This window comes from Equus przewalskii, chromosome 4 (genome assembly GCF_037783145.1).
Source record: "Equus przewalskii isolate Varuska chromosome 4, EquPr2, whole genome shotgun sequence".
Lineage (NCBI taxonomy): Eukaryota > Metazoa > Chordata > Mammalia > Perissodactyla > Equidae > Equus > Equus przewalskii.
Genome location: NC_091834.1, coordinates 93,529,143 through 93,542,471, shown reverse-complemented (window position 1 = coordinate 93,542,471; position 13,329 = coordinate 93,529,143). Strand labels below are relative to the sequence as shown.

The 13,329-nt window shown below is 40.0% G+C and overlaps 1 protein-coding gene across 10 annotated transcripts in view; it reads left to right on the top strand.

The window, feature by feature from the left end:
* The first annotated feature begins 7,974 nt into the window (after window positions 1-7,974).
* The window catches only part of BRAF (B-Raf proto-oncogene, serine/threonine kinase), a 148,414-nt gene continuing 143,059 nt past the window's right edge, over window positions 7,975-13,329 (top strand). For 3 of the 10 annotated variants that reach the window (XM_070617981.1, XM_070617982.1, XM_070617980.1), the window contains exon 1: window positions 8,003-8,366. In XM_070617981.1, coding sequence (XP_070474082.1) covers window positions 8,238-8,366 — 129 coding nt within the window. In that variant the 5' untranslated portion in view covers window positions 8,003-8,237. Of the gene's footprint in view, window positions 8,367-8,498; window positions 8,675-13,329 lie in introns of those variants that run through there. The other 7 variants (XM_070617973.1, XM_070617975.1, XM_070617977.1 and 4 more) reach the window with 4 other exon arrangements.

Below are 13,329 nucleotides of genomic sequence, written 5' to 3'. Positions count from 1 at the left end.
AAAAAAGGATTGGGTACTTGCTTTATATCTAGACCCACTCTAGAAATAAAACTTTGTAACTTTTAATTTTTAAAAATCTTTAATTTACTGAGCATATTTAATATTCCAAACTATTTTCCTATGATCTATTTTCCCAGAGCGTAATTAAATAAATCACATCCAAAGACATGCAATTAACTGTATGCTGAAAACTTGACAATGAGGTAAGTCTTCAGGGACAGGGAAAGGGAAACCGGTTTTACGCCTCCCATAACATCAAGTTTTCAACATCCCGTAAGGTCAAATTACAAGGACAAGTGTCTTGAGGAAAATTATAATGGCCTCGAAGTAATTGTTCCAGTCCTACATTATCAAGGAAACTTTAATATTGTTTATTGCTCACAAACACCTTGTAACAGGCATGTCAATTCTCTCAACGAAGAGAATAAACAGATACCTTCAGACTTAGTAAAAAGAAGTAGTAAAAACAAGTTAAGAAGATGGATGATCTTCACCTTGGATTCTTCGATACTTAGCCAAGTCAGTTGTTGAAGGAAAAGGCTTTTAAATTTCTTTATTGTGTCAATTTTGCCTTTAACTTGTTCACTTCTGGCTAGAGACCTCCCTAAGCACTCTACCATACAGGGTTTGGAATTTCAACCTCGATCTGTATACTAAAAACTTCCAAAGGTAGAGTAATATTACGAAGCTGCTGTTTGTATTTATTGGTATCCTGTAAACCAGTAGCAGTACAATTGAGCTTCTGGTTGAGTCCAGCTGGGCTGTCTGCCACCACGGCCCTGATCCCACAGTCTCCTGCTCATGACTTTTAAATGGCAGTTTTAGCTACATCTTCTCTTCAGTGTTTCAAAAATCTTTGGGCCTAGTCACATCCAGAACAATCCACTGCACTTATGTTTGAAAGGCTTTAAACAACATGAAATGCAAAAATGATAAATGACTCAGGGGCCAGCCCCATGGCCTAGTGGTTACGTTTGGCATGCTCTGCTTCAGGGGCGTGGGTTCAGTTCCCGAGTGCAGACCTACACCATTCATCAGCGGCCATGCTGTGGCGGTGACCCACATACAAAAAGAAATAGATGAAGGTTGGTACAGATGTTAGCTCAGGGAGAATCTTCCTCAGCAAAAGAAAAAAAAAAACACAACAAAACATTCAATCTTCTCATTCAAGTAACAATGTTCTTGGCTCCTTAATTTCTTAAAATCTAATTTATTTCATTATTTTAGCAACTAATAACCTTCCTAGAGAGTGAATGACTGTCTTGTACAAAATCAGGGAAGGCATGTTTATATTCATGCAAGAGAAGTTCTTATATGAAAAGTGCCACCTACAAAACCACACTAATTCTGAAGAGTATGAGAGAAATGCTAATATATACGTACAAAATAAAGGGTCTGAATAATTAGGATATTTGCCTTCCAAAGCTATTATGTCACTTCAATATACAAAATATACAAAATATTGTAAAATATACAAACTGTAATCAACATATATACTACTAATCTAAATCATATATATTTATAAAAATGTCAAATTAACATTTGGCTCAAATTATCTAATATTAGTCACTAAAATAAAAGTACAGGGAAGTAATCATGGCAGATACTGAAACAAAAAACCAGAAGCAAAAAAAGACAGGTAAAAAAGTATCAAAGTAATTAATAAAAGAGTTTTAAAAGGAAAAAACCAGATTTTCCTTCAAAGGAGGACGCCTAATGGAAAAGACATGAAGGTGAAGAGATATACATTTACCAATCTATTGCTGAAAAACTTCAGAAGTAGCTGAATTCAGTTACTAAAATGATTACAGGAATTAACTCAAAGTTTTTTGTTATATCTGCAACAGAGAATAAAGCATGTAATTAGTATTTATCTTTAAATAAGAAAGTAAAAAGATGGTGCCATCAATTGAGATTAAAAAAACCAGGTGGAGCAGTGGCTGAAGCAGAAAGTGGGGACTGGAGAGCTCAGTGTGGAACCTGCAGAGTTCCCTTGCAGTGCCTGTAACATACTGAGGTGTGGACATCCAGCAGGTAGTTGGATACTGAAGGTTGAGGCCAGGGGGAGATATCTAGACTGTGATACAGATTTAGAAATCATCACTGTAAATCAAATCAGTAGAATGGGAAGAGGGTAGACAGTCCCATGAGAAAAGAAACAGGTAAAGGATGGAAGCCCAGATTATAGCTATAATTAAACTGAAAACGGTGAAAGCTGACCCCAAGAAGGAAACCAAGGAAGAATTGACATTTTATGAGGAGAACTAGGGGTGGGTGGAGTCATGAAATCTAAAGCAATAGAGATTTTCAAGAAAAAGGAAACAGCCAACAGTATCAAATGCATAAGGAGCAGCAACACTTCATAACGTGAGTGAGGGAAGGAGATAAGAATGAATAAAAATGCATAGACGTTTGTACTTGGAGAAGCTGTAAGCTAGAGAGTTCATGTCTTAAAGCCTCTATTTTCTCTGTGAAATAGGAAGCAAGATCTCACAGAGAGGTGTCTGTACATCAAAGACAAAAGCAAAGTACAGATTTGAAAACCAGCATTAGGGACATTAAACACGAAAAAGAGTAATAGAGGTTCTGATGTCTATAAGGTTAGGTACTACTAGAGATTCACTCTTTAATAGTTTACTGTATACAAGGTTCTCCCAGAGCAGTGGTAAGTGTTAAAACAAATAAAAATCTAAGACTCTTATTATTGTTCAGACTACATAAGTGCCTAGTGCAATATCTGGCACTCAGTAGGTATGCAATAAATATTTGTGGAATGAATGAAGAAATGAACTATGAAACATCATAAAAATATCTTAAGAACAAAAAGATACCAAGACAGGTTTTGCTGCAAATGTTTATAATAAAAAAATATGTATTCCAAATAAACACTCAGAATAATGTAACAACATTTAAGATATAACAAAATTCCTACTTGATAGGTAGAGATACATTACAGGGTCTTATTAAAGCCTGAGCAAGAGCCAGCCCTGATGGCCTAGTGGTTAAAGTTTGGTGTGCTCCACTTCGGTGGTCCAGTTTGGTTCCCCAGTGTGGAACCACACCACTCTTCTGTCAGTAGCCATGCTGTGGTGGCAGCTCACATAGAAGAACTAGGAGGACCTACAACTAGAATACACAACTATGTACTGGGGCTTTGGGGAGGGGGAAAAAAAAAGAGGAAGATTGGCAACAGATGTTAGCTCAGGGCCAATATTCCTCACCAAAAAAAAAAAAAAGATACACTCAGAGAAGTCTCACTTCCACCCTATCTCCTCCACCTTGTTCTTTTTTTTTGGAGTTTTTTTTTTTTTTGAAAGATTGGCACCTGAGCTAACATCTGTTGCCAATCTTCTTTTTCTTTTCCTCTTCTCCCAAGCCCCCACCCCCGCCCAGCACATAGTTGCATATTCTAGTTGTAGGTCCCTCCAGTTCTGCTATGTGGGATGCTTCCTCAGCATGGCTTGATGAGCAGTGCCAGGTCCACACCCAGGATCCGAACTGGTGAAACCCTGAGCCACCAAAGCAGAGCGCATGAACCTAACCACTCAGCCACAGGGCTGGCCCCTCCTCCACCCTGGTCTTACTCCTCCCTTATCAGGGAGGATATATACATATACAGTTTTATATATAGGTTCCTCTTGTTTCTTGCCAAAAGGTAGTATACTCTATATAGTCTAGTGTCCTTTGCAATAAAAGCAAACTTAAAAAATTTAACACGTTAGGGGCTGGCCCCGTGGCCGAGTGGTTAAGTTCGCGCGCTCCGCTGCAAGTGGCCCAGTGTTTCGTTGGTTCGAATCCTGGGCGCGGACAGGGCACTGCTCATCAAACCACGCTGAGGCAGCGTCCCACATGCCACAACTAGAAGGACTCACAACGAAGAATATACAACTATGTACTGGGGGGCTTTGGGAAGAAAAAGGAAAAAATAAAATCTTTAAAAAAAAAATTTAACACGTTAAATTACTAAATTCACAGACGATTTCAAGATGTTATAAGATGCAATAACAGACTGATATAAATATCCTTTGGTAAATGTTAGAAATATAATATCTAATAAACTTCATGAATCTAGAAATAAGGTCTTCCTTCAAAAATTAAAAGGTCTGGGAAACGTGGGTTTAGTAGAGGAGAGGACAACGCTGCTGAAAAGACTGAAAATCTAGACTTGATATAACAGTGTTATTAAAAATTTTTAAAAAGGGTTTTTTTGTTGACTATAAGCTTCATATGTACCAATAAAGGGGCAGAGTTGCTTATATGATTTTTAATTGTATCAACACAAGCATGATTCCTAGGTTATTGCAATCAGAGATTTTACTCTTTGTTGATTGGACCAAATCTGGAACAGCGTTCAACTCATGGGACGTTTTCAGAGGAACATTGAAAAGAGTACACAGAAAGGAGAGAAAATTCTTTGAGGAGAGAACTAAAGGAAAGAGACCTCCCTTCAAACATTTGAAAGCAGTTACATAGAGTAAGAAATAGACTTGTCTTGTGTTCCTCCAGAAGGCAAAACTCAGACCAGAATATAGATGTCATAAGAATATAGATGTCAACTTCAGAAAAAAAAATAGTTACAGTTGAATGTACTGCATTAGTGAGGTCCCCATCACTAAAATATTTGGGTAGGGTCTGGAATTCCACAAAGGAGTCTCTCAGCAGGAAAGTTGTGCTGAATCAACTCTAAGATTCTATTTTCTATGCACACCTAAATAGCTTCTGAGAGTAGCCTTCTATTAAACAATACAGGATGTGTTCTTCATAATAATGACCTTGATTCATACAGAAAATATTAAACTGTGATTAGCTGTACATCAGTGAACGTGGTTGGGGCTGTAGAGGCTTCCTAGAAGCTGCTTGTTTTCCAGTAGTTGACCATGTTAAAGTGAGATCAGACCTGGCTAGGCAGGTCTGGCTGATGGGTGGGACTATCCAGTGTCTACTAGAATGCAGCATTCAAGATAGAAACGCCAGGTGGAAATAAACTCATCTCCAGGGAAGAGAGGGTCAGACATATCAGCAAGGCTTCTTAACAGTGTCTCAGTCATCAACTGGAGCAACATTCTGATTAATGCTTCTCACCTAGATTTGTTTTCCAGCTTCCTGTGAATACATGAATACCTCAGGGGAAAAGTGGATTGTTAGCAAAACCCAAAAGAACCATGTTGACTAAAATGTCTGTAAGACTTCAGAATGCAAGATAATACTGCTTTGGTGCCATGACACACTACAACACAAAAGGGAGGTGTTCTCTCTGTTTCTGCTCAAACACAAACTGACTTGGCTCATTACACGCTCCAAGAACACAGTGCTGCTCTTTTGCGTAGAGTTTCAACACATCAAGACTGCTATGGAAGCACTGGGACTCGGGGGGAAGAGCCCAGGAAGAGACAGGCTGTGTCCAATGGCCAAGGATCTGCATTTATTTTTGTATGCAGCGGGGTAGAAGCTAAAGAAAGAAGGTAAGGGCTTCTTCACTAGCATACCAAGACATGTTTGATGATTCCCAGAAATAAAAGGGGTAGAATTTGAGCGTAGAATCCCTTCAAGAGAAAGTGAGGGTAAGTAGCCATTTCTACAGAGTAGCCAGTTCATTATTCTAAACACGACCCGTCTGTAAATGAAACATGTCTATAACTTCTTTGACACTTCTTCCATTGAAAGGTAGGATCTACATCCCCTCTCCTTGAATTTGAGCTGGACTTAGTGACTTGCCTGTATCCAATAAAATGCAGCAGAAGTGATGCTGTGTGACCTTGGAGGCTAGGTCATAAAATGCAATACTGATTCACCTTATTTACAGGCACACTAGCATTTGGAGCCCTCAGCCGCCTTGTAAGAAGTCTGACTACCTTGAGGCAGCCATGCTATGAGGAAACTCAGGCCTTATGAAAAGAGTACGTTTAGGTATCCTGGCTGACTGTCCCAGCTGAGGACCCAGTTTCAAGCACCCATTGGGACACTCCTAGGCATTGAGTTTTCCCAGACACCATTGAGCAGAGATAAGGCATCTCTGCTATGTCTTCTCTGAATTCTGATTGAGAGGTAACTTTATATTTTACAAAGTGCAAAACTATAATGTTTGATCCTCACAATGATACAGTTAAGTAGGTTGGACTGGCATTATTACCACTCTCATTTTATAGATTAAAACAACAATAAACAGCGATTTGAGCATGCTTCCCATCTGGATACTGTGGGACTTTAGAACGGCCTAGGGAAATCATATAAGATATGTACAGAATTTGAAGACGAGGTCAGAAAATATTGAATAAATGGAAGCTAACAAGAATCAATATTAAATGGATGCGATCAGCCATCCTGTAGAGAAATAACCATGTAAGATACAATCTATAGATTCTTGCTGATAAAGAAGCCTACAACTTCAAATTGAACCAATGGAAAAAACCCATGATTTTTAATGTTATGAGGAAGTGTTATAATAATATAATATTTTTTAAAAAATGAAATAGGACTGTTAGAGAATTTAAAACTCTGCCAGTTGTGTTTCTGATGAAATCAAGGAGAAAAGTTGCCATGACTGGCTGATGGTGCTATTTTAGTCTGCTTAGTAGTATGTCTTTATAGTAAAAAAGGGTGCTTAAGATTCGTATAGCTCTATGACATTATTCCTTACGATAATCTTAATTTACTCTACTTTTGCCAAGCCATCTTTTGATTTAAATTTAGTTCCTCAAGGAGACTTTCCTATTTGGAAGAGAAAGTACAATGAAGCTAACAAAGCATACTGTGCTCCCTTGATAGGTTGGATTTCATATTTTTCAACGTAGAGGAATATTAGTATTCTGATTAATCAAGCAGCCTCACACAACTCCTTACCTTGGGAGTAAAGATAAGCTCCCAGGCTTATGATGACTCTAAGAATATGTAGACATCCGCTTCAAAAGTCAGTAGGACAGCTTTCTATGTCTTGAATTATGGTGAATACAACAAGGAGGTTGCTGGTGACTTCCCCCTTCATGAGAAGTACAAAAATGCAGAGTCTACTCAAAGTTTCTTATGACTTGAAGTTTGGGTTACGTAGGTGATTAACTGCACACCATCGGGAGCCCACAGTACCTTCCACTATGTTTCTCACTCCTATTTCTCCCTTAATTTTTTCCCCCAAATATTCCCCTTTCGTTTTTAAATAAATGTATTTTTAATAATGAATTGGGTTTCTTTAACTCCATTTCATAATTGGGGCTTCCAAAGGGAATTCCTCTCTCCTCTCTCAATTGTTTTCATGCATATTTTGCACAGAGAATGCCTTGGAACATTCTGTTTACGAAAGGCACAAAAGTATTTAAAGTTATTTTCAATAATTTTTCTTGAAAATAAAAATGACTAAAGTTTTGATGTTTCACACGTCTAGAATGCTCTGTGCCTTGTGTAGGCCCTACACATGGAAAGCGAAAGATTGACATTTGTTGAATGAATCTGGAAAACGAAAAATACACTAAAAGAAAACATTTTATTCCTCAACGATAAAAACAAAAAGCTTTTAGATTTCCATTTAGACCCACGCTAACAGGCCAAATCCTTTAATGAAAAGGATACAAGCATCGTTCTGATAATTTAGCTCTGCCTAAATATATTTCTATCAACTTCTGCTTGGCTGTTTCAACCTTGAGAGTTTCAGATCTTATTTTTATGACACAGAGTCGTTCCTTGTAATGGAAATAACACAAGTGGTATGCGCTTCCCCGGCTTCCTCCCTCTAGGATTTCAACTTCTCCTCGAACAACCCCCATGCTCTTCTAGTAAATCCCACACTACAGAACAGGCTTAGGACATGGAGAAGAGAATAAAGGAGGAAACAGGAGCCATGGAAACAGCGGAACCGAGGACACCACCGAGTGCGAGAGCTGGCAGGAGGGGAAGGAACCCTCCTGTGGCGACGGCGCGAGGGCGCTCCTAGGATTACGTCACGTACACCGGGTGACGTCACGGCCGTGACACGCGGGTGACGCCGTTGCCGCGGCGACTTCTACTCGTCTCCGCCCCCTTCCCCCGCCCCCAGCTTAGCGTCCTTCCCCCAATCCCCTCAGGCTCGTCTGCGCCTGGGGCCGCGGGCCGGTTCCTGAGGTGGCCCAGGCGTCCTCCCGCCGCCGGCGCCGCCCGGGCTGTCCCTCCCGTCGCCCCCCGCCCTCCACCTCCGCCTCCCCCCGCCCTCCTCCTCCCTTCCCCCTCCCCGCCCAGCAGCGGTCGCTCCGGCCCCGGCTCTCGGTTATAAGATGGCGGCGCTGAGCGGCGGCGGCGGCGGCGCGGAGCAGGGCCAGGCTCTGTTCAACGGGGACATGGAGCCGGAGGCCGGCGCCGGCGCCGCGGCCTCGTCGGCCGCGGACCCTGCCATTCCCGAGGAGGTGAGTGCCGGCGCGCCCTGCACCCCTGCCGTCTCCGGGCTCGGTTGACTGGTGTTTATTTTGGCGAAAGGTGGCGGTGGGGGCTCTGGTGCCCTGAGCCACCTTCTACTTTGGGCTGTGCGGGGTGGGAGTGGGCATCCCCCCTTGCCCCTCTCCGTCATGCGGTTCCTCGCTACGTAAACACACACAATGGCCCAGGGGGGTTTCCCTGGCCTGCACCCCAGATTCGGGCAGCGGTGGTTGAGCAGGAGGCTATCAGTAGGGGGCGAGACTCAGCGTCGGTCCGAGAAGGTCACGGCTGGCTGAAGGTAGCCAACCTCGCATCTCTTAGACGTTTTCGTTATTTGGGGTAGGGGTTAGGGGAGGGGGGCAGCGGCATCCAGGTGGAAGATGTAGGTGAGTAGCCGCGGCCGGGACCCCAGCCCGAGTTACTGTTGTGTGTGATCACTACGTGGTCATGGGGATGATGGAGCGCATCGTTCCCTCTGTGCTCTCCCCGACTGGCCCCCTTTTCAGGCCGCTGCCCTTCCTTCCACTTTTCTACTGGTTTAGGGGATTTCTCTTCACCTTTTTTAACCAGCGGATGGTTTTGATTTACTCTTTGCTTTTTCAGCCCTAAATCCCACTGTTTCCGCTCTCTTTTCTATCCCAGTCTCAGGCCCCCGTTCCTAATGTTTGTCAGTGCTCTGTCGCTGACTGGTAAACCCCCCCCCCCCCCCAATCCTATTCCCGTCTGGCGCCCGGCTCACTTGCCAGTTGCCGGACCTGCCTGCCTTCTAACCTCAGGTCTACTTAAGACCATTTGTGCGCTTCTCTCGCGCTAGTCCTCTTGAGGCCCTCTACATCATTCCACCGCTCTCTATCATTGTTATCTGTTATCTTCACAAATCCTCCAGGACGCTTTGGAGCTACTTACTTTCTGAATCCTGAAGCTGTCAAGATTCCATCAGGTTTCACTTGTACTACTGGCACTTTTTGGTTATTCTTCCGTTGTGCATTCACACCTCTTTATTTATTCCTACCCATTTTTTAATAGGTTTGATTTCTTTCTCTTGCCCTCCTTTTTGTTCCAGTTTTTTTCTCCCGCTTTTTCCTCTTTAGTCTTTGCTTCTCTCCGCCTGTTTTTGCATTATTCAGCTTCTTACAGCCATGTCAGATTATTTACATTTCGTTTTTTATTACGTAAAAATTATTACATGTATTTCGTGTTTTATTACATAAAATAATACACGTTATCATACTTTACAAATAATGAGCATATATGGTATAATAATTGTACTTTACAATTAATGACTTGGTAACGTGACTTACTCTGTTGACTTTGCTCAAAGTTCTTTCTTCCTACTATTTACTTATATTTTGTTTCCTAATTCTCATCACGTCTCATTGTTTCTTCTGTCTGTGCAATTCTCTTTTTCCTGCTTCATCATCTTTACTTTGGAAATCCATCCAATATGCTTGTTCTACTCTGTATCAGTTTGTTCACAGTAATATTTGTTTTCCTCCGTCTGTGCCCGAGTCATATCTGTCCTGTACCATCATTTGATCTAATCTAAATTTCTTAGGTTTTTTCCTTCTTTAACAAAATCACACCACTTCTTACTTAGTTTCTAGTTTGCACTTCTGCTCAGATCAGTTTCCTCGAACATCTTCATTTCCCCCAACTTCTTGGATTCTAAGGATGGAGCTCTTTCCTTCTTCCATTTCCTAGTTTATTCTGTTTTCCTTGCCCCCAGTTACCATTCATTTGGCCTTGTTTCCTGGCTTTTGGTAGTTAACTTGCTGAAGCTTCCTCTTGTCTTCCCTACACCTCCACATTCCTTCTTATTTACAAACAGTTTTGTTCCGTTGACATGGAAATTTATTTTTAGGATACATTGTTTTTAATGGATACATACTAGGGGGTCACATCTGCTGTTTGTTCCATGAATCGGATATGCCTTTGTCTTACCAGGCACAGGTGCCTCTAGGCTTACTTTGCTCCGTAGTCCGTGTGGTTTTGTTGAATTCTGTCTTTGTTTCTCTGCTTATAACATTGTTTACATTGGGAACTTTATTTCAGAGTTGTTAGAACAGCTTGCAATGATGTAGAGAAAGCTTTTGTTAAGTACAGTCTCAGCTATCTTATTTGAAAGACCCAGATTGTCTGAGCTCTACCCTCTGAAGATTCTGATTCAGTAGGTGAGAGCTGGGGCCATGAGGTTCTGTATTTGGTACATTTCCTGGGCAGTTCTCTTGTATCAATGCTTGAGGACCTCTAGGCTAGATGAATTTATTTTAAATTGCTGATAATTGGAAAGTAGATTGGTATCTCCTGAAACTATAAGAATACTCTTAACTAATTTTAATTTAAGTGTTTCCCACTGCCGCCTCCACCCAAGTTTTACTGTTTAGTGATGAATAGTAGTTTTGTCTCTGTATTTCCTTATAGGATTGATAATAAATGTATTTGACTGGAGGGAAGGGGGGAATAATAAATTATTAAAAATGGGTCTCTTTTGAATATAGATATCATTGTTAGGGATGGTAGAAAAAATTCCTCCAAGAAATAATTTTAAATTTGAAATTGGTATTGTTAATTCAGGGGAAACTGAAATGTACTGTGATAGTTTAATTGATCTGTCTTCCTTATATGCACTTAAAATTATATAATTGCCAAGCACATGGAAAGAAATGAAAAATTGTGCTTGTGTAAAGTGACTTTTACACAATAAAAAATATTGTGTAAATATTTTTGACAATAAAAAAAAACAGATTTTTAAGAAGAGTTTCTCAGAAGGAAGTTTTAGCTGCCCTAAAAAATTCTAATTACAGAGGGAAAGCACATTCATTATTGAAAAATTTGAAAGCTATAAGTATAAAAAGTAAAAAGAATCATCTGTAATCTTGCCACTAAAATATAATTAGTATAGGGCCAGCCCCGTGGCCGAGTGGTTAAGTTTACACCCTCTGCTTCCTTGGCCCAGGGTTTTGCTGGTTCAGATCCTGGGCGCCGATATGGCACTGCTCATCAGGCCACGCTGAGGCGGCGTCCCACAGGCCACAACCAGAAGGACCCACAACTGAAGTATGCACCTATGTACTGGGGGGATTTGGGGAGAAAGAGCAGGAAAAAAAAAAAAAAAGATTGGCAATAGTTGTTAGCTCAGGTGCCAATATTAAAAAATATATATATATATAATTAGTATAGACATTTTAATGTATTTCCAATACTTTTTTGTGCTTGTATAATACAATGTATGTGATTTTGTAATATTTTTTAACTGAACATTATAGCAAAACTTTTTACATATCATTAGACATACTGTGATTGTTTTTAACTAATTATAGTTTTGAGATAGTAGGTTGTAGATTGTTTCTGATTTTTTTTTATTGTTTATTATCGAGTATCTTGAACATAGAATGTAGATTTAGTTTTTAAAATCATGTTGGCAAGTGACCAAATTTCATGTCCTGTATTTGTAAATGTTACTTTGTAGACGCTCAAAATAGAATATTCTGGTAAATGACAGGAGCTTATTAAATATTTATCAAATGAATGTACTTATACTTTTGGCATTAAACGTTTAGTTCTTGCCACTTATATTTCCCTGATGTTATTTTCTTTCTGTGACCATGTGGCTTATGTGGGATAATATGGCCATATGGTATAATAAATACATTTATTTAAAAAATATGCATTATACCAGGGTGTGATATTTATTAGCTATTCTTCTTGTGCTGTGTTTCTGTAGAAGGGAGCTTCTTATAATTGCATTACAATTAAAATTGTATTATTTTCAAGATCTCTCTCTTTTTTTTAAGATTGGCACCTGAGCTAACAACTGTTGCCAGTCTTTTTTTTTTTCTTTCCTGCTTTATCTCCCCAAACCCCCGCCCCGTACATAGTTGTGTATCTTAGTTGTGGGTCCTTCCAGTTGTGGCTCAAGATCTCTTATCACCAATCTTAGTTAAGCTGTGTAATTATAATAATACATTGACTAAGCGGTATTCTGGGATGGAATCTCCTTTATAATGAGGTCCACTGTATTAAAACGCATCCTTATGAACCATGCCAAATCAGGTTGGATTAAATCATACTCCTAAAAGTGGTAGTCCCACTAAGGTATGTGCTTGTGCCATTCTGGCTGTTGCTGTTAATACTTGTGTATAGATATTTGAAGGTGGACAAAACATGCCTGTTAGGCAAAACTATAAAATAGCTTTTTGTCTTTGGTATTTCTAGTGTTGCCTTTCTGAACTCTTTCTCTCTCCTAATTTAATGAACTTCCTCCTTTAGGCATTCACTCAGCTCTCCTTTTATTTAGAAAATTATCTGATATAAGTCACATATATTCTGGCTATTAAAGGAATCGATTGTCAGTAAACAGATAAGAAAGGAATGTTGCTACTGGGTGCTTGAATCCTTGAATGTAGTAAGCCTGAGAGCAAACTTGACTTAATCGTATTTGGATAGTAGGCCAGAAAAATTATATTAGGATAACAAGCTAGAGAAGTCTGACTTTTCTCAATTCCCTGTCCCTTAGTTTCCTGATAAGGATGAATAGGAAGTCGATCCTTTATAACAACTGGAAACCTGTGTTCTGTGAGTGGTGGGGAAGAGAGAGAAGGAGCAGGCTACATTGTTTTTTTTTAGCATTTTCTAAGACCTGATGTTTACCTTTTTGACGAATGAGGCAATTAAGTATTTTTTCCTTTTTCCAATCATGAAGTTATTTTCTTCTTTAGAATTGCAAAAGTGCATTTTGTTTTCTTTGACACCCTGATATTAGTTTAGCTGAGTACTTAGTGAACATTTTGTGTCATAATCTGCTTGTTTTAGGAAATCCAGTGTGTTCCTATGCTTCCTATATTACTGCCTCAGATTGTCGTTAAAATATGCCTCTTTTGTCAGTAACTTACTGGATTTTGTCTTCCTCGGATGTTGAATTAAGTCCTTTACTCATTCTCTTTGTCTGTTTCA